This window comes from Onychomys torridus, chromosome 6 (genome assembly GCF_903995425.1).
Source record: "Onychomys torridus chromosome 6, mOncTor1.1, whole genome shotgun sequence".
NCBI classification, from domain to species: domain Eukaryota; kingdom Metazoa; phylum Chordata; class Mammalia; order Rodentia; family Cricetidae; genus Onychomys; species Onychomys torridus.
In genome coordinates this window covers 32,820,964-32,843,008 of record NC_050448.1, presented here as the reverse complement: position 1 = coordinate 32,843,008, position 22,045 = coordinate 32,820,964, and the positions used below count along the sequence as shown (strand labels likewise).

General features: G+C 42.3%; 1 protein-coding gene across 1 annotated transcript in view; it reads left to right on the top strand.

Annotated features, from left to right (window-relative positions):
• The window catches only part of Frem2 (FRAS1 related extracellular matrix 2), a 137,875-nt gene that overhangs the window by 91,632 nt on the left and 24,198 nt on the right, over positions 1-22,045 (top strand). The window contains exons 7-12 of the mRNA XM_036191247.1: positions 10,659-10,808; positions 11,948-12,157; positions 14,161-14,358; positions 15,750-15,914; positions 16,906-17,088; positions 20,252-20,382. Of these exons, the coding sequence (XP_036047140.1) occupies positions 10,659-10,808; positions 11,948-12,157; positions 14,161-14,358; positions 15,750-15,914; positions 16,906-17,088; positions 20,252-20,382 (1,037 nt within the window). The remainder of the gene's footprint in view (positions 1-10,658; positions 10,809-11,947; positions 12,158-14,160; positions 14,359-15,749; positions 15,915-16,905; positions 17,089-20,251; positions 20,383-22,045) is intronic.

The following is a 22,045-nucleotide window of genomic DNA, read 5'->3' as shown; positions in this document are numbered from 1 at the left end:
TGACTCCCTCAGGGTCGGGCTTTGCACAGTGACCAGGAGGTCCTGGGCTCGGAGCTTGGAGAAGGGGGCTCTTCCCATTGCTACACTGGCCAGAAAGCCACAAGCAGAGCTGATAGCCACCTTCTCCAGCACTCATAAGGATACTGACGAGGGAAGAGCACATTCCTTTGAGCCTGGAACAGAGCAAGTGGCTCGGGCTGTTTATTCTGGACCTCCGCTGGCTGCCAGCAGACGCGTTTCAAGTGTCATTTCTTAAGCGGTCTGTGGTCAGCGTTATTTATTTTTCCAGTTTCAGCCACACACTCTTATCCCGGAGACCTCACACGGATTATGTTTAACACTTTATTAGTCTTGGTCTTTCTTCCTTCAGCTGCTGAGATTCCCAAATAAATCAGCCTCATGTCAGAGTCTTTATTGATTTGAAATCTTACAAATTTACCATTAGTTAGCAGGCATAAAAGTGTTCCTGTCTAACTTCTGTGTGAGGATTTCTGAAGTAAGTACAGGAGCTATAGGCACCATCTTGCCTCTGTTCCTGGTCCTCCCCTTTATTTTTTGAGTGAGCATTGCATTTCCATGACTTAACACAAGTGCACACAACATATTCTTGTTCTCCCCTTACAAAGAAAGTTTTTTTCTTTTCCTTCTTGCAGTCTTTTCTCATTATGCATCTTTAAAGAGAAAATTCTAGAAATCCGAACATCTAAGGATGTTTATTGCTCCATTGGCTTCAACATTTTCCGAGAAGTTGCTACCTAAATGGAAAATAATTCACATTTTCCTGAACTGGTCTGTCATGTTTGAACCCTGCTTGTACTAGACGTCATGTGGCATGCTCTTTAACCCCTCCAAGGCTCAACTTGATTTTTGTCAACAGTAGATCATTACCTTGGGAGACTGACTGGTCTTGTAAAGCACTGGAGGCTAGGTAGCAAAGGGAGGAGAGAGTCGATGTGACCCGAAGAGGCGGATGACCCAGTGCAGCTGACGCATCACACTGCGCTATCACCGTGGCAGGAACCTGGTGTGGACAGAATGAATTTACAGCCAAAGCTATTCCTTTACATCCAGTAGGTGGAAGTCTCAGCTTATGATACCAACTTTTTTTCCTTTTTCTTTTCCTTTTCCTTCCTTCCTCCCTCCCTCCCTCTCTCCCTCCCTCCCTCCCTCCCTCTCTGTGTCTCTCTCTCTCTGTCTCTCTCTCTCTCTCTGACAGAATCTTATACAGCCCTTACTGGCTTAGAGCTTACAATGTAAATCAGGCTGGCCCTAAACTTACATAGATCCATCTGCTTGCTACTACCTCTCCATTGGATTAAGGCCTGGCAAAAGGATTTTTATCTTTATTTTTTTAATATATATATGTATGTGTATCTGCCTGGATATATACATATGTACCACATATGTGAAGAGGTTGAAAAAAATGTGTTGGATTCCCTGAAGTTGTGAGCCACATTGAAGTTATAGGCTATTGTGAACTGCCCAGTGTGCTTGTTTAGAATGGACCCTGGGTCCTCTGCCAGGAAGCATTCCTCACCTCTGAGCCATCTCTCTTAACCTTGTTTATTTTATTTTATTTTATTTTATTGGAAATAGAGTCTCTCTATGTATCCCTGGCTGTCCTGGAACTTTCTGTGTAGACCAGGCTGGCCTCAAACCTAGAGAAATACACCTGCCTCTGCCTCCTGGATGCTGGGATTGTACGCCATCATACCTGGCAAAAGGAAGCTGTGAACACAGGCTTTGACACAGGTACTGGGAACTGAACTCTTAAAGTTTGGGTGGTGAGCTTTAGCCCTTAACAGCTGAGCTGTGTCTCCAGGCCTCCTTTGATTTTTTGATTAAACACATACTGTCAGTGCAGTCTGGAAACTGATGCACGGGTTTGGAGAGAAGCTCACTTTACCCACATCAAAAACTTGGTTGATTTCCACCTGTGATTGGCTTTTGATGTCTGCCTCGCTGCAACCTTTGCCTTGTAAAATAGATGTAATGTTGACTAGAGGCTTTTCAGCTGCTCTTCCCAAATAATTACACTCATGACTGTAAATCGAGTTACATTACCTCTTCAAAACTCCCAGTGATGTTCCCTCTGTGCTCCTCACCATTCAGAATAATTGCTCGTCTTCCTATGGCCTACAAGGCACCCACAGGTGTGAGCAGAACACATTAACAGGCAGGTAGTCTTACTCCAGTCACTTAAAGAAATCCATCAAACAAGAGTCTTGGGAAAGCTAGCGAAGGGGAGGAAGGAGAGTGGAGGCCGGAGAAGTCAGGGGGCCGTGGCTGAAAGATGATGCTGTCAGCATGCCGCCCAGCTGGAGTCCTTGCTAACCCAGTCCACTCGTAGGCTCTTACTTCTGAATGGTCTCCAGCTCTCAGGCTAGCCCCTTCCACAGTATTCTTACTGTTTCCTTTTTTGCCATCTGAGTTCTGATCCTGTGCTTTCAAGGTTACAAACTTCTATTTCTACCTTGTAAATGGATTTTTCTTTGGGCCACAAGCTTACAAAAAACAAAACTGAGACTTACTATTAATTATAAAAGCTTGGCCTTAGCATAGGCTTGTTCCTAACTAGTTCTTATAACTTAAATTAACCCATATTTTTTAATCGATGTTCTTTGACATGGCTTGGATACCTTTACTCTGTACTGCTCATCCTGCTTCCTCTCCCTCTGTCTGATGACTCCTCCTTTCTTCTTCCCAGAGCTCTCTGTCCCCAGAAGTCCCATATAACCTCTTCCTGCCTACCTAATGGCCATTCAGTTCTTTTGATTTTGATTTTGATTTTTTTTTTTTTTTTTTTTTTTTTTTTTTGGTTTTTTGAGACAGGGTTTCTCTGTGTAGTTTTTGGTGCCTGTCGTAGATCTTGCTCTGTGGACCAGGCTGGCCTCGAACTCACAGAGATCTGCCTGGCTCTGCCTCCCAAGTGCTGGGATTAAAGGCATGTGCCACCACCGCCTAGCCATTCAACTCTTTATGAAACCAATCATCTTCACAAGGAATATTCCATAACACCACCTCTACACTTTTCCACTCTCAGCCACACCCACACCTTCCCTTCCCTTCCATGGAGAAAACTGTCCATTTTTTGCTGTTCAGCCCAGCTCAGTCTGCAAGGCAGCTCCCTGGGTCTCTACTGAGCAACAGGTCAACCTCTCAGAACTCTCCACTGTGGAATCTGTCACCTGGTTCAGTGCTGTGTTCCTGCACCCTGACCCTGAGTCTTATGAACATGATTCCCTGAGACCCTTCAAAAGGTTTGGTGTACTGCTGGTTTTGACTGAAGGGGAATATCGGGAGTGAGCCCTGCAGTGCAGATCTGTGATCAGCTTTGGAAAATGTTGCTGTAATTATTAGTGTGTAGTAAATCTTAAATTTCACCCATTAATTTGAATTTGCAATTAGTAAGCTATCAACAAATTTTCTATCCCTTCCTCTTTTTATAGATTAAAAAATACTATGGGATAAAATGTTCATTAATTTGTTAATTAAATGTCAGGTTGGCAGGATGCCTCAGCCAGTAAAAGCGCTTGTCATGTAAGCCTAATAATCTGAGTTTGATCCCGGATCCAACAGTGGAAGGAGAGGACTGGCTCCTAAAAGATGTCCTCGGGTCTCTAAATGCATGCCATGGTAAATATACCCCCCATACACACCACACACACACACACACACACACACACACACCATATATACACACAATACAACACAACGCACACACATGCCCTTTCACACTATACATATACAACATATACACACACCATATACACACACAACACACACACATGCCCTTCCACACTATACATATACAACATATACACACACCATATACACACACAACACACACACATGCCCTTCCACACTATACATATACAACATATACACACACCATATATACACACAACACAACACACACACATCCCCCACCACCACACCATACATACACAACATACACACACACTATACACTTACACAATACAACACATACCCACACACACATACCTCCATACACACACACCATACCACACATACACAACATACACACACACACACACACACACACACACACACACACAAGTCATAATTCATGCAAATGCATAGTGAATTTTTTTCATGATTGTGATACTGAAATTTCGTTTAAATTGTATGTTGATCTTCAGAAATGTCAGGTCCATTTTGGGGTAAAACTACATTGGCAATTGACTGGTAACATTATCTTTCTGGAGAAAGGCTCACCTTTCCCTATGCTTAACTAAAACCTTAGGAAGGTTCCATTGTTATTGGCATCTGAAGTACGTACTGATTTGTCTTGATCTTTCTGAGGAAGCTATTATTGTTGAGAAAAAGAAATGTCAGAATGTGCCTTTAAAATGAGGTAGACCTTTAAATATCCTTTTAAATATACATTCGAGCTTTAGTTTTTCAATAAGAACTTTGAAAAGTGTTTTCAAAGACTAGATAAGGAGGTCATTTTTAGGATGTATGTTTGTATTTTAAAGTATTTCTGAAAAAAAAAAGTAGGACCTAGTCAAAACAATTTAGGATTGTATTTATGCCAGATCTGAAGGGCCTACAAAGTCATTCTCTGGCACAAACAACCACACACTCCCTCTGGGATGCACACTACCCACTGCCTGGCACCAACTACCCTTGTACTTCCAGTATGGAGGCACATACATGTATTCAGTTGCTGTGGACAATAAATGATCCTTACATTGTTGCTAATTCATTCAACAGATACTTATTGTGCACCCATTGCCAGACATGGATAAAGCTAAGTGTCAAGAAAGTATACATGAATAAAGGAAGCTTAGTTCTGCCCCTACAGGCTGAGACAAGAGGGAAGGCAGAATGGTCCCCAAAGAAGCATTTTCCTAAAGGAAGACTGGATGAGACAGCCAGAGGCTCGGAGCAGCACTTACAAGATCTCCCAGATGCTGTTATTGAGCAGAAAGTGATGAACACGTGGTTGAAAAGGCAGAGGGAGACCATCAGTTTCAATGACTTGTAGTCTATAGTGAAGAGTTTGGAGACAATCCCAAGATCAGCGAGGTACACTGGCAGCTTCCCAGTGAGTGTGGTGTTACTGGCTTTGGGGCTGTCTGTTTCAGTCAAAATTGTTCTTGGGAAAATTCAAGCATTGGGTGATGCTTGCTGCATCTAACGATAAAGTGGAAGAGAAGCCAGGGGATGGGAGTTATAATTTGAGTGTGGACTCTCCCCTACAGCTCATGTGTTAGAACACTTAGTCCCCATCTGTTGGCATTGTTTTGAAAGGTATAGAGCCTTTAGGGGGTGGAGGTTCACTGGAGGAATTGTGGGATGGGCTTTGAGGTTTGATAGACTGGCCCCATTTCCTGTCTGTTCTCTGATCATGAATGTGGAGGCAATATGTCTAGCCACTGCACATTCCTGCCACCCACCTTCCCTGCCATGATGTGTGCCTCAAAATGCAAGCCAAATTAAACCTATCTTTCCTAATGTTGCTTCGTGAGTATTTTATCACAACAACAACAAAAAGTAAAGGAGTTGAACTAACCTTCTCCACCCTGAGGAAAAAAAAATGACCTTCACATGCCTTCAGGAAGTGGGTTGTGAGTATTCATTAAGCCATAAGAGCCTGTTAGTTAGTGCTGGTTAGTTCTTGTCAAATTTACACAAACCTAGACATATCCTGGAAGAGGAAATCTCAGTTGAGGAACTGCCTCCATCAAGCTGACTCATGGCTTTGTCTGTGGGACCTTCCCATGATTGCCGGTTGACATGGGAGGGTCCATCCTGAACTGACAGGTCTGGGATATATAAGCAAAGTAGCTGAGCAAGCCGGAAGTTGTCTTCCTCTATGCAGGGTTCCTGCCTCTTCTCCTGCATGAGTTCTTGCCCTGACTTCCCTCAAAGGTCACCTGCCGGCAGGACCTGTAGGCCAAATCAACCCTTTGCTCTCCATGTCACTTTTGGGCATGGTGCTTATTTCTTACAGCCTTAGAGAGCAAACCAGGGCAGTGATGAAACCTCCAAAAAGATTTGTAGGTTAGAGTCAGTTCCCTTGTATGATTTCCAACACTAAACCCAAAGACAGCATTGATGCTTTGCTCAAAGACAGCCTACAGCCTTCTGTCCCATTCAGTTGTAAGCAAACACGTCAGTTAGTGCTACAGAGCTTACCCGCTGAGAGCCCCTGTGCGCGCATGCGTCCGTAAGACTTGGCTCCAGACAGCAATTACTGCTCGCACGTCTTGCTTTCATCTCAGGAGACACAGTGAAATCGTAAACACCAATCCAGACACCAAATAAATAAATAAATAATAATGAAGAGTTCACTCTCTGCCCCCTGGGAACAGAACTTGAATTATTTACCTTAGTCTGTGTTGCAGGTGTGTGATCTGTGTGGTGGTGCCCAAGCCTTTCCCCTCACTTCCACATTAGCAGAGGCGAAGGGAAAGTGTCTACAGCCTCGTAAGTCTGACTCATGCTTAATGAGCAAGAATAAGTCTCCTAGCATGAGTGCCTTCGCCCCTGCCCTTGAGTTTAAAGGGCACCGAGAAGAATGAAGAGAAATTCTGGTTTCCTTGGGGAATTTCACACATTCTCACTGTGCCCTCTGAAACCCTCCCTGGCAGTGAGATTTGCCTGTGCTTTGGATGTGACTTACCTGCCCTGTGCAGAGAGGCTAAACATGTCCTCTGAACTGTCTGAGAAGGATGAAGTGCTGAGGAAAGTTTTCAGTGTGACCTGGGCGGAGGCTGCAGGGAGCATGGTTTTATTTTATTATCCTTCTTCTGGTTCATAGTAACAGCTGCTGACTGTTCTCCATTGGCTGTGAGCCTAACTGTCATTCAAGGTGCAGAGCATACTTAGGACCTAGACTTGGGAACTGAGTGAGCTTTTTCTACTGGGCTCTAGATTGTAACCTGAATCAGTTAGTATTATTTTTAAAAAACCACATGCTTAAGGAAAAAGAAAGGAAGGAAGGGAGAGAAGGAAGGAAGGAAAACTTAACAAATAGGATCAGTGTCTTAAGTCAGTGTTCAAATGCTGTGAAGAGACATCCTGGCCACAGCAACTCTTATAAAAGAAAGCATTTAATTAGGCTGGCTTATAGTTTCAAAGGTTTGGTCCATTGTCATCACAGAAGGAAGCATGGTTGGCAGACATGGTGCTGGAGAATGAGCTGAGAGTTCTACATCTGGATCTGCAGACAGCAAGAAGACAAAGACACTGGGCCTGGCTTGAACTTCTGAAACCTCAAAGCTGGCCCACAGTGACACGCTTCTTCCAACAAGACCACACCTCCTGATCCTTCTCAAATAGTGCCATTCCCTAATGACCAAGCATTCAAATATATGAGCCTGTGGGGCCCATTTTTATTCAAACCGCCATATTTGGCAAAAGTCCTTCTTACAAAAACTATTTGTTAGCACAGACAGAACAGCTGTCCTGGGTTTTGCATAGGTTCTTTGCCTTCTGGTGGACTTTACCCATTCATCCATTCCCTCCTTTTGATGCTGTAGTATCCTTTAAAATGTTCCCAAGCACAAGGCTAGAGAGATGCTCAATGGTTAAGAGCACTGGCTGCTTTTTCAGAAGACCTGGGTTCAGTTCCTAGCACCCACATGGCAGCTCACTACAGTCTTGTTACTCCAGTTCTGGGGAACCCAATACCCTCTTCTGGCCTCTCCATGAACTAGGCACACAAGTGGTCCACAGACAGAAGTACGTGCAGGCAAAACACGCTTACACATAAAATTTTTAAAAGTTCCAGGACCAACTTAGTATGTTCTTCATAATGTTTGTAGCTTCCTGTGGCACCTGTAACTTCTTTATATAATAAGATTTTGACTCAATAGTTTATACCATTTTTAAGTCCATTCAAATTTTAGAGTTTATCAGAAAAAAATGAGAAATTTAAATATAACTACCATAATTTTAGTTTTCTTTCATCTATACTGAAAAGACACAAAGATGCCAAAACCTGCTCTATTTCTTTTGATTTGTTAAACAAGCAACTTGTTAGATAGACTGTGGGGCTTTTTTTTTTTTAAAACTGCTGTTGTTTGTTTTTATGCTATAGAAACTATTGTGCTGAAATCACCTCAAATTTTAACTATAATCATAACAGCAGATTATCTGACCCATCTTCCTGCAGCAGATGGAACTCAGACAGCTAACCTAAGTCTGCTGACCACAGGAAGCTTCATTTTAGAGAATTCATTCGTTACCTTTCCAAATTCCTACTAGCTACTGTACTAAAATGGGAGGATTCATAATTAAAGCCTGTCTCTAGTCCCTCCTGCTTTTGACTGAAGGCCCGATGGATGGTCCTTATAATTAGCTGTGTGTTGCTGCTGTCTGCAGCTTATTTACAGCTTATTTGCACTTAGTCTTACTTGTCTGTCTGTCTGTCTGTCTGTCTGTCTCTCTCTCTCTCTCTCTCTCTCTTCATCTGTGAACTGTATGTTAAGCAATAAGGTGAAGGACTGCTCTGTTAACAGGATGTGTGTGAATGCACATGCATACTCAGTTCTACCCATCCTTATCCCCTTTCCCCCACCCTCTACACCACTCCTGCATGCTGCACCTGTGGGGCTTTATGGCTGCACTCACATGATTTTATTCAGTTCCATTTCTAATATGCATCTGTGATGACTAGGAAGATGTAACAGCACTGCATGAAAACGGCTTTTGCTTAGAAACCTAATGCTTAGATACCAGAAATGTTCAGAGACTTAGAGAGCACACTTGGGGGAGGCACGTGACCAAGCCTCCACGATAATCCTGAAAGCCTTCTGAAGAGAAGCCGCTGTACCTGGCTCAGCTGTCTGCTTGGAATGATCTTTTTCTGGCTTCTCTGATTTCACCTTTGCCCCTGCTCAGATGTGGAAAATGTCAGGAATGTATTGGTTTGTCAGTCAGGTCTGCTGGCCTGGGATTGTAAGATAACACCTCCATCTGTACACTCACCCACACGTCCAAGTTGAAAGGACCACAGGGAGGCAAACTATGCTGTAGGCGGATTCATCACCTCCAAACCAAACTAGGCGAACATTTCCAAGACTGATTTCATATTATCTGAGAGGCCAGGGGAGCTAGATGCTTTTAAATATGCTTACCAGTTGGAGGAAGAAAAGAAACAAGTGGTTTGTATTATGTCTTCTAGTAAAGGTGATTAATTTGCAAATAGAGGAGTGAAGGAAGCTTGCCTTGGGCTTTTCCTGTGGCTTTGTTTTATTACGAGTGCTGGGGATGGGATCCAGGATTTTGTACACACTAGGCAAGTGCTCTCTCACTGAGCTCACCCCACGCCACACTCACACCCAGCCATACCCTGTGGCTTTCTGAGGATTCACTTCACTTTGTGCATTTGGGGAGTTCAATCTAGTTCTATCAAATAGAACAGTACCCCTTTAATAATGCTAAAAGTCCTAGTGTGAGCTGCGTGTTTTTAGATAAACTCCTTTTGAGTCTTGAAAAACTAATGATAAATAAGACTATTTCACACATGCTCATTTGATTATTTTACCTTTGTTAATGGCTGTTTATAAGATAAACTCTCAACTATTGGCAGTTTCCTGTGAGGCTATTAGGTATTTTTTTTTTAAGTATTCCCACAATTTATCTCAGTTTTCCCTAATCATCTACTGTCCTTCAGACCTCTGGCAGCTATATCAAGAGTCGTGGGTTAATCATAAAGAGAATCAGATAGGAGATGACTGCTGCATCCATTGAAATTCATCGCCAACACAGGAGAAAACCGTGCTCTAGAGGCAGGAACTATAGAACCCAAGCATCAGCATCCACATTCCTGAGGACAGATGCTAACCTCTTAACATGAGATGATTTAGTTAGTGAAACCTCAGTTTGTATAGAGGATACAAAAGCCCTACAAGTAACTGGCACCTGGGCCTGGTCATTCTAAACTCATTATTTTATACTAATCTAGTTTGTAGAGTCTAATGCTGATAGTTAAAATAGACTCCGACATTATGAGTTAAATCTAAATTCACTGGACCAGAAGACAGCATAAGGACAATGCCATCTCTCTGTCCCACAGTAGTTTAGTGAAGGATGATAAAATGAATGCTCAGGCAAAACTTAAAAAACAAACAAAACAAAAAACAAAAAAAAACTTTTAAAACAAACTTAAAAACTTTAACTTTAAAAAAAAAAACCAAAGAACAATTGGGAGGCAGAGGCAGGAGAATCTCTATGAGTTTGAGGCCAGCCAGGACTACAAAGTGAGCTCTAGGATAAACCAAGGCTACACAGAGAAACACTGTCTCAGAAAAACAAAACAAAAACAAACAAAGGTGTTCTGTGTTGGGTTTCATTTGATTGTATTTTTCCAGCTAAGCCTTTAAGGGCACCTAGAAGCCATTTATAACTTACATATGGGTTTATGGGTGTATCTCAGTGGTACAGCGCTCTCTTGGCATGCCTGAGGCCCTGGGTTCAATCCCCAGCACCCCAAAACATAACAATAAAGGTATTTATGTAAATGAAAAGCAAGCCAAGTCATGTGCCTTAAGATGAGATATCAGCTCACTCAAAGGAGACTTGAAGGCGCCAATACAGGGAAGCAGACTTTTGGATGTCATCTCGGGTAGTTGGTGTAAAGAGGGAAATAACAGCAGTGTTTTCTATATCCTTGTTAACAGAGCCCGTTTTCTACTTTGGGGAGGTCCAGTACTCGGTGGATGAGAGTGCCGGCTACGTGGAGGTGCAGATATGGAGGACAGGAACTGACCTCTCCAGGCCTTCGAGCGTCACTGTGAGGTCCCGGAAAACAGAACCACCCTCTGCAGATGGTGAGCATTCTGCTACATGAGCCTTCTGTGTTTTTCTACAGCTTCCAGCCCCCAAACACTTAGCTAACTAAAACATTCTTTTTGTTTGTTTGTTTTTGTTTTTGTTTCTTGGGACAGGGTTTCTCTGTGTAGTTTTGGTGCCTGTCCTGGGTCTCGATCTGTAGACCAGGCTGGCCTTGAACTCACAGAGACCCACCTGCCTCTGCCTCTGGAGTGCTGGGATTAAAGGTGGCACCCGGCGGTGACTGAAACATTCCTAATGGACTACTTTCTCCTGAAACTATTGCTATAGAGTATGTAAATTTAAACTTTACCCTTGTGAAGAAAGAGATTTTGAGAAGATGAACCAGAGTCTAGGTTGTAATGTACAGTTCAAAGGCTAAATTGCGATGTCCACATCTGCATGGCTGGGTTCTCTACTCAGCAAATCTAATACGGTTAGATGTTCTGACACATCCAGGGGAGCAGTCATAGCAACCACCCTCACAGAATCTGAAGACATTTAAGTCTCTCCCAGGTGTACCTCTTCCCTGGCTACCTCCTCATTTTAACCAAGTGTCCCTGTAAATACTTCAGATTCAGCAGGTATCCCTCTACACATTGTCATAAAAATTTTAGCTGGAACAGATTATGTGGTGACTGAAGATTTAAAAGACAATTGTATTTTTAACTACTTTATGTGTAAATGGAGGTATCAACACTACTATGTATGTATGACATGGTCTGAAAATATGAAATTAAATATCAAATATATCTTCAGAGTTAAAGTTTGCTTTCATTGCCTAGAGTGAGTGGAGGGGGAAATTTAGTGCTGAAATGTGTGGAGTTCTAACCAAAAGGCCACCATATGCCTAAGTAAAATAGTCACCCCAGAAACGGAAATAAGATAGATATTTAATTGATATGAACAAAATTTAAACGTATCCACTGTATATACAATGTTAGCATGTATTTGATTGATATGCTGACTACGTCAATGAGCATGTAGATCCAATTTTTTCCATCTGTTATTTAAATGTCTTTCTCTGTAGTAGTTTGTATATATGTTGTAGTATAAAATATTAACTATAAGTTTATCTGTATAATTGGTTTTTTAAAATATAGTCCCCAAGTAAATAATCTATACCTTATGATTTTAGCTGGAACAGATTATGTGGGAATCAGTCGAAATTTAGATTTTGCGCCTGGCGTCAACATGCAGACTGTCCGTGTTGTCATTCTGGATGACCTGGGAAGACCCGTGCTGGAGGGAACTGAAAAGTTTGAATTGGTACTTCGCATGCCGCTGAACGCTGCCCTTGGCGAGCCCAGCGAGGCCACAGTGTCCATAAATGACTCAGCCTCAGACTGTGAGTGACTTTAACTTTTACAACGCTAAGATTGAGTGTATCTAAATGGCAGCAGGTAGGGTGAGAAGCTGTATACAACTGTAGGCATCTGCTAGGGCTGATGTCGTAAAGGACCAGAGACCGGGTGGCTTGGACACCAGCAACTCAACAGCAGCCCCTGCACTCTTAGGGAGAAGCCTAAATGAAAGTCAGCGGGGTGGTTCCATCTGAGGCCATAAGGTGGAGATGTCACAGGCCTCTCTCACTGACTTGTTGGTGGCCATCTTGTCCCTGTGCCTCTCCACATCATCTTCCCTCTACAGACATCTGTATGACCTGGTCTCTCTTGACATGAGAACATATTTGGCCAACATCAGTCCTAATGACCTTTAATTTGATTACCTGTCTACTACTACTATCAAGGGACTCAGGATATGAGTTCAACATGGAAGACGCTGGCATGGGAGATACCATTCACCCTCTACAAATACCCCACGTCTTTTCTCCTCCTGCTTATTTTAATGGAATTAGACAGTCTTTAAGGAAAATCACTAGTCTTCTACTTTAAAGGACAATGTGATATTATCAAAAATTTCCTCACCACGTGCATGGAGCTGAGTATCCACGGTCTTTTCCCACTTAACACTATACAATTTCTGTCACCCAGCCACGCCTTAGATTTCTCTAATCAAATGTCAAATACACTGTTGTTGTGTGACACTACTCCTAAGGAGACCAAAGTCTACCAAAGAATAGCACCAGAGTCCAACTGGTTGGACCTGTAAGTTCTGTTGGGATACTTAAAGGAACAGACAGACATGACTCAAAGACAACTGTGTCACCAAAGCCCACCCCAGCATTGGTGACAGTTCACAAATGATGGACACCTGGACTACACTGCACAGCATGCAGGCAGCTCAACAAATTGGAGGGTATCTCTTCTAGACAGAAGGGCTAGTCTCCGCCTCTTCCAGGCAGCTCAGCCTATCTGACAGTGTCTTTCAGTCATCTCTACTGCTTATATATGATTGGGAAAGGGAGGGGGAGCTAGTGATTCTGGTCAGTTTCAGGGACTTCCTGGAGTCTTTGTCTACTCCCTGAACTTAAGAAGTTTCTCTGCAGGATGGAGTGTTTCTCCTCTTCCCAGGAGAAAGCCCTGTTGTTCCATCACCCTTCTAACATAACCCTTCCATCCAAGGTAGACATTTGTCTTGGGAGAAATTGCAACACAAGAGTTCACAGCAAGCCTCTCTAACCATTATCACTCACTACAGAAACCTAGGCACTTTCCTCCCATGATGATTCCAGTTTTTCTTGGAAGAAAGGAACCTGTTACCAATGAGACCTGTGTATGACTGACCTGGCTTAGATGTCACCTAACACTAACACATGCACCCATCTATCAGCTTTCTCTACCATTCCTGCATAAAATATACTTGTAATTGAAAGGAAACCCCATGACCAAGATCTCAGCACAAAGGAGATTTATTTGCTCCAGAGGGACAGAGGGCAGGGATAAGAGACAAAGACAGGAGATAGAGGACCAGGGGAAGGGGAAAGGGAACAGGGGAAAGGAGCAGGGGTGTTTGTTCCAGAGGGTCAAAGGACTGCCTCTGGATAGAGAGGACAGATGTGGCCCATAGGCAAATGGCTAGCTAGACTCCCTTCAGTAATTATGTGCACAATATTTAATGTTCTTCACATCAAGAAAATTTGAAAGTGTATGACCACACAGCAGTTTTGATACAAATATCTGAAGGTCTCTGGTTTTGCCTACTTCTTAAGTGTTCACTGCATGTGCTTACTTCACAAAAGAGTCTGATAAAAATGACAAGGACAAGGAGATGAAAACTTTCACAGTGATTTTCTCAAAGCCAAAATGTTGGCCAGGAACTGAGTAGAGACCAAGACACTTTTCTCATGTTTCTGTCTTATTATCAACATCAAACTGTAGCACCTGAAATGTCATTTTCTGTAAGGACATGTCTACTCATGTTGACCCACAAGTCTGTTTTTTCCCCCAGTGCCTAAAATGCAATTCAAAGAGAGAGTGTACACTTGCAGTGAAGACGATGGCCGTGTGGTGGCAATGATCTACAGGAGCGGTGATGTCCAGCACAGGTCCTCTGTGAGATGCTACACCAGGCAGGGGTCCGCACAGGTGATGATGGACTTTGAAGAACGCCCAAATACTGATGTCTCCACGGTCACATTCCTCCCCGGTACATATGAGCTTGAAAATGATTTAAATCTCTTACTGTATTTATTCATTTTGTGGGTATGTGCATGGGTGGCAAGGGCGTGTGCATGCCACAGCTGACATGAAGTCAGAAGACAAGTTTTAGGAGTTAGGATTTCATTCCCTCCCACCTTATGGATCTGGAAGATTAAAGGTTATGGAGACAGTGCCTTAAGCCCTTGAAGTTTCTATACGCAATTTAAGAATACCACATGTGGACTGAGAAATCGGTAATCAGGAAAATACAGTGAAATCAAATTTCCCAATTTTCCAACAAGCTTGCAACATGAGTTTATGTGCACTAAATGACAAGGCATATGCATTGCAACAGGTTGAGTAGACATCTTGGTGTCTCTTCATTAACCTTTTGATTCCTAATGATGTATTTAATTGTGAGTTCATAACTCAGCAATCAAGAATCCATCAAATATGCAAATTTCATAAGGCTAGAAATTGAAGTTAATGTTGAAATGTTATTCGGCAAAATATATCTCACACTTTTATGGGGTTTTAAAATTTATTTATTTTTATTTTATGTGCACTGGTGTTTTGCCATGGGTGTTGGGTCCTCTGGAACTGGAATGATAGACAGTTGTGAGCTGCCATGTGAGTGCTGGAAACCCAGGTCATCTGGAAGAGCAGCCAGTGCTCTTAACTACTGAGCCATCTCTCCAGCCCTGTATCTCACACTTTTAATGTATATCAGTACCTTCAGATATCCCACTACTTTAGCCTAGTAGTTTAATTTTGTGGAATATATCCTATTGAAAAGAAGCAGAAAGTTGTGCTCCTATTGATGGAGTATTGATAACAACTTAAGTGGCCAACAGTAAGGCTTGTTTAGTAATATTTGAGTTTCCATATGCTTGTACATCATATGGCCATTAATATGTTCTAAAGAATTTTTAATGAGAAAGTCGGGACTATCATATTGGTCCCAGTTATTAGAGGCAAGAATTCAATTGTTTTGGGTCAATGAATTGTTCAACTAGACAAAAGTTAGTAACATGAAAAACCAGGGTAGTCAGATTAACCAGGGCCACCCATCAGGAGCGGTCTGTTGACTCTCTTCCCTACCACAATTCTAGGAACTCATGCACAAAGCTGGCATTTCCTTTCCTTTTGCCTTTGCTTTCTCAGATGCGTGCTGGGCTGTGGAGAGAGAAATTACAGCCATCTTTTTGAAAGTATGGGCCTGTGCACAAAGAGTCACACATTCAGCAAACACTTATTCCAGGCTTATTCCGAACAGCAACATTTGCGCTGGCAGAGCAGGGTGGGGCTTAGGGGTGGAGAAAGCAACACCCTGCTCTTCCGCTTTGTTCTAAGCTGTTGGCGCATCCTTCTAGAACCTGTCACTGTCTTTTGCTCCAGGTGAGACCGAGAAGCCCTGTGTCCTTGAGCTGATGGATGATGATATATACGAGGCCGTGGAGGAGCTGCGACTGGTCCTTGGCACACCACAGAGCAGCTCTGCCTTTGGGGCTTCAGTGGGTGAACAGAATGAAACTCTGATAAAGATCCAGGACGAGTCTGACAGTAAGAAGTTGCTGCTTTTGCTAACCAGTGAATCTGGAACTGAACTCTTCCCCCCTACTCCCCCCCACCCTCACCCCCACCCCCCGAGTTCCTAGTTGGCTCAGAAAAGTACCCCCTCTTTCTCAGTAGGATCTGCAAACAATGGAGACCTAAGAAAACAAGTGGGGAACAAAACAGAGCCCCAAAACTGATAAATTTAGGGGGCCGATAAGATGCTCAGTAGATACAGCACTTGCCAGACAAGCATCAGGATGAGAGTGTAGGTCCCCAGCACCCACATAAGAGCTGGGCAGGTGTGGAAGCCTGCTAATAATCCCTTACTTCATTCAGGAGGCAGAGGCAGATCAGTGGGGCAAGCTGGCTAGCTAGACTAGCCAAATGGGCAAGCTCTGGGTTCAGAGAAAGACTCTGCCTCAGAAAATAAAGTGGGGAGTTATGGAGGAAGAGAACCAGCACCAAGTTCAAGCCCCAACATGCACACGCTGCACCCATAAGGAAAACTGATAAACCTAAAAGCTTTGGATATAGTTCAATGGTCACGTACTTACCTAGCATGTACATGACCCGGAGTTCAATGCCAGCGCTCTAGAATTTAAAAACTGACAAAGCTCATTGGGGAGGCTATGGCTCATGCCTGCTAACTGAAGCACAAGCCTTCCTACCTGCCCTCTCCCCTACCTATGTCTTTATGTCTATCCACTCCTGGGCCAGTAGTGCCCCCTTCCACGCCCCTTCTCAATGGCCTGCTCATGTAAGATCTATGGGACAAAGAGAGAACCCAGAGTACATGCCTTCTGTGGGCTCACCATTTCCCAGGAGGATCTAGACTACACTTAACAGCTTCTCCTTCTGCACTCACACTAATATTGAGGCAACAGAGTACAACAATAATAAAAGTCCCCCATGTCGAGAGAAATAGAAACAGCGAAAAATGTCCGCCCCCCCACCCTTTGCCAGCAACTTAATTTGTCTGTGTTTTCCGCACTCTTAGAAGCTGTTATCAAATTTGGAGAAACCAAATTTAGTGTCACTGAGCCCAGCAAACCAGGAGAGTCAGTGGTTGTCAAAATTCCAGTGGTCCGCCAAGGAGACACTTCAAAGGTTTCCATTGTGAGAGTCCACACCAAAGATGGCTCGGCCACCTCCGGAGAGGATTATCACCCCATGTCAGAAGGTACGGTCTTCCAGGGTCTGTCACCAGCTGGACTGTGCTGCACTGCTGGAGCTGGGACTCTGAGAAAAGGAGGACAAGTGAATATAAATGAACTTTAAACTACCCTTAAAAGTTCAAAGAGTGGAATCCCCAGAATTTTCTCTGAGGGACATTTTGAGAACTGCTGTGCTTTGAGTCCACTGACTGTGAGTTTTACTTCCATCCAGTGGACAGAAGTATAGCATTTGTGTGCTGTGAATGTGAAAGTGTGTGCTAACCATGCTGAACAGCTTCATTCAAAGGTTAAAGTTAGAAAACTTTATGCTAACAGGGAAGAGTAAGAGGATAATGGAATCCTAGTCACCGCAGCTCTGTGGGGTGTAGGAGCCTCTCTGGACACCTGTTATTTCTTCCACATGCAAGTGTGGGGACCATTCCATCATTTTCTTTCAAGAGCTAGTAAAATAAATAGATTTTCTCTCTCTCTCTCCCCATTATTTGCTAACAGCAGAATCATAAACATAAATTATGCTTACCAACGAGTGTTCCTGCTTTTCTACCTCTCCCCCTCAGCGGCCATTAGTTCTAATCACAACATTCTGGGCATTCATCTTGATTTTCTGACTCACTAACAGAATGTTAAAAGTGACTTGTGGGTATTATCAAATCAGTAACAAAATTCATAGGTAATAGAAACGTAATACCTTCTAAATGGAGCTTAATTTCCCTCGCATGAACAGCCAATGTTATTCCCAGACTTGGAAGCACATCATGTGTAATTCAAAAGCCATGAAAACAAAGCAGGGTTTTCTATCAAATTACAAAATCTCAAGTCAGTCTTCCTGGAATGAACAGATTTTACATGAAAGAAAAGTTGTCTAAATATCACTATATGACCTTTTAACAAAAATTGTTTATCTTAGAAATAAGATTATTCTTTTAGTGACCAGAGCAAAATTATAAATATGTAGTGAGCTAACAAACAGAGCTGAATAAAGTTAAACAGCACTAAATCTACATGGGTGTCGAGTAATCCCTAAGCACTAACTCACTGCTTATATAATAAAACTTGATAGATTTTTTTTTCTAAAACACATTTTAATTATTCATTTTATAATCAAATAGGAAAAGCATTGTCATAAAAGGTGAACTCTTGTTCTGTGAGAGCAAATGACAGAGTAGGACAAATGTGAGGGAAGACTCATCAGGAAAATGAACATCAAGAAACAACCATTGAGATGTCTACAATAAATTATCTTTAAACTTCTTAGACATTTGCTTTGTATAACTCGGAGGTGGAGGGTGGCTGTAAAAACTTGAATGCTTACAGAGTAAAGTCTGGGGACAGGAGTGAGTGAAACCAGGGAAAACGGAGAAGCTGGAATGTTGGCCAACCCGAAAGTCCATGGTGGAGAAAAGCCCACAGGCGTCTTTAGTTGACAGTTACCTTGAAGAAAGATACAAAAGAACTCAAGTATCCTGTTTTTCTATGAAATTACCCAGCTTTTTTTAGTGTTAAAAAAGTAATTTTTTTAAAAGTCACACGAAACAGATCAACTTAATTTATTTTATAAAATAACACTACATTGCATACAGCAGTTACACACACCAAAATTTGCCTATAAAAATTTAAGAACCAATTGGTAGGCTAGAAATAATTAGCTATTCTCATCTTCTTGTGTTTCTCATGGGGGCTAAAAAGTGCAAGACTGTTGAACTCAAAAAGCATACTAAGGCTAAATGATGCAGGGGGAGGGGAGACTATACCCAGAATTGGAGTGAAAATTTTAATTGCATTGATTAGTAGTAGATTCTTTAAAAAAAATTTTCTTTGTAATTGGTAATAAAAATTTTGGGGGCTGGAGAGATGGCTCAGCGGTTAGGAGCACTGGCTGTTCTTCCAAAGGTCCTGAGTTCAATTCCCAGCACCCACATGGTGGCTCACAACCATCTGTAATGAGATCTGGTGCTCTCTTCTGGCCTGCAGGCAGAACACTGTATACATAATAAATAAATAAATCTTTAAAAAAAATTGTAGTACAAAAGTGGGTGGGAAGTACATCAGAAATGCAGTTTCCTGCTGTGAAGAATTGATAACTGAGTGACTGCCAAGTACGACAGGAAATAGCGTTGTCTCTGATGACCTGAATGATGGCCTTTGTCTTCCTTTCTATTTTCTCACTGGAAGCCGAATAACACCTATAAGTCAGCTCCTCCCACTCTGTAGTAAGGCCTGCTACTCAGGCTTCAATACAACCCATCATGCTAATGCTTTAAGTTTTGAAAAATAACTGATAGCAGAGTGCCCTCATTTTTGGATTGCATTCTCATGACAGCAAAGCAGTCCTTGCTGAGAGGACCAGGTGAGGGAGAAAACATTGCCATTCACCTATAACAACTTTTCGGTTTCCAAGAACAGCAAAAATAAGTGCCTTTGAAATATAATTTAGTAATGCACTTAAAACAATTCCAATCCAGCTTCATATGTGTCTTTCTAAACCTACTAACATTCAGTCATTCCTATCCACGGTCCTGTTTCCAGTCACTGGGTTTCATTAGCTTAGGAAATCTGTGGGCTGAAAGGGGAGTTTTTATAGCCTGATATAAAAACTGTTCATTGTCTCATCACTCAGCAGTTTCCAAACTGTGGGCCAACAGGTCAATTTAGTAAGTCATGATTAGAATTTTCCTTTGGATAGAATGGAGAAGAATAGAAGAGTAGAAAATATTAGAGGCTGGGGAGATGCCTCAGCAGGTAAGAGGGCTTAGTATTCAATCATGAGATCTCAGTTCAAATCCCAGCACCTCTTGTGGCTCCCCATGCCTGGAACCCTCCTGGATGGGAGGATCGATGGGGCTTGTTGGACACCAGCCAAGGTGTCTAGGTCTAGTGAGAGATTCTGTCTCAAGGGAATAAGGTAAAAAGTGATAGAATAAGGAACTTTATATTCTTCTCTGGCCTCCACATGTGCACAGGTACAACACACACACACACACACACACACACACACACACACACACACACTACAGTATAGTAACACCAATAAATTAGCAGTTTGATTCCCTTTAAGTAAGCACACACATGTACTGGACCACAACGCAAAATGTCCTTGTTATATACCACAGTCCAAGAAGATCTCAGGTTCATATGCAAAAGACTAAATCAGTGACTCTATATTTGTAGAAATCGAGTTTAAGGAAGGGGAAACCCAGCACATTGTTGAAATTGAAGTCATCTTCGATGGGGTGAGAGAGATGAGGGAGGCCTTCACTGTTCACCTAAAACCAGATGAAAATATGGTGGCAGAGACACAGGTAAGCAAGATGTGTGTGTAAGTCCGCAGCCAACCTTTTCTCAGAATAAATGCATGTAAGATGTCACAATGAAAAAGACTCAGGACTAGAAAGATGGCTCAGCAGTAAAAAGCACCTGCTGCTCTTGGAGAGGACCCGGGTGTGGTTCCCAGCACCAACACACATGGGCAGGCGGATCTTTGTGAGTTCAAGTCCAGCCTGGTCTACAGAGTGAGTCCCAGGAAAGGCACCAAAACTACTCAGAGAAACCCATCCTCGAAAAACCAAAATAATAATGATGATGATGATGTTGTACATGAAAGGGGATGCACATGGTCTCTTTCAATCACCCAAATTAACTTCTGTTCTGATTAGATCAGAACCTGGACATTTCTCTCTGTCTTTGGAAAATCGTGTTGGTGGAAACTCGAAGTTGTGGTCCCTGGGCCCCACATCAGCCCTCTTAGCTTTCCCATGTCATGACTGACATTGGAATTGACTGCCTCAAAGACGGGGCATTTTTTTCAGCACTATTTGAAGCAGACATCTTTACCCAAAGCACTTTCCTGGCCCTCCAGGGGCTCACTAGTTCCTCCTAATTTGGTTAGAATTTGATGTTGAGAGCTTCATGTGCAAAATTTTATAGTCATAAAATGTGTTTTCTCCATCATATCACCTACCATATTTTCTTCAAGATAGATGTAATCTCCGTGGAATTTGTTTTATACAGTGGAAAAAATTTTAAATGACATGCCACTCCTAGGAAAAGGTCAGTTTAAGCAATACTATGTGGAAGTATGCCATACATTGTTTCATTCTCTGTCAATGAGAGATTAAATGGAAGAATGTGTTTTCTTAAGTATTTTTATTATTCAGTAAAAATGGTAATTCTATGACATTGCTGTCCTTTAGGAATTTTTAACTTTAATATATATTTTGTATTCATGGTGGGGGTTATGTGCGCATACCTGGAGGTCAGAGGACAGCCTACAGGAATCAGGTTTCTCCTTCCACAATAAATTCTGGAGATCAAACTAAGGATGCTGGGCTTAGCAACAAGTGCCTTACCTTCTCGGCCATCTCTCCAGCTATGTTGTTATCCTTCTTAAGTCATATTTATGACTGAAGATTTGTGTGTAGAAAGTCTTGGTGAAATAGTTTTGTTGTTGTTGTTGTTGTTGTTGTTGTTGTTGTTGTTTGTGAATCTTTCCCTGATTTTATGGAATAGCATGTGACATTCTTTTGAGTAAAGGAACAAAGAGTCTCAAAAAATCATTTTCAGTGTTTTTAAGATCTCTTAACAATATAGAAATGTCTTTGGTTTGACTGTGATTCAACTTACATTCCTTTACATTGTTTAAAATTATGTGTAAAAACATAATTTGAATTTACTTTTATCTTTATTCCACAACCATGAGCTGCAATCCTCCAGTGCTGTGTTTCTGATCCATGATGTTCACTAGGTTAGGAAGATTCAACACACTCTTGATTTACAGTCTTTTCAATTTGGGATGTGTCCATTGCATATGACACTATTGAAAGTGTCAGGGCAATGCTTGAGGACTGTCCTATCAGTCACCAGAGGGAGGAAAGTTGTTCAGGAGCCAGAGACATGGACAGAGGTGACTTTCCTCCTCGACTGGACAATATTGAGTCTCCTTCTGCCTAGCGCTCATCTTCTGTC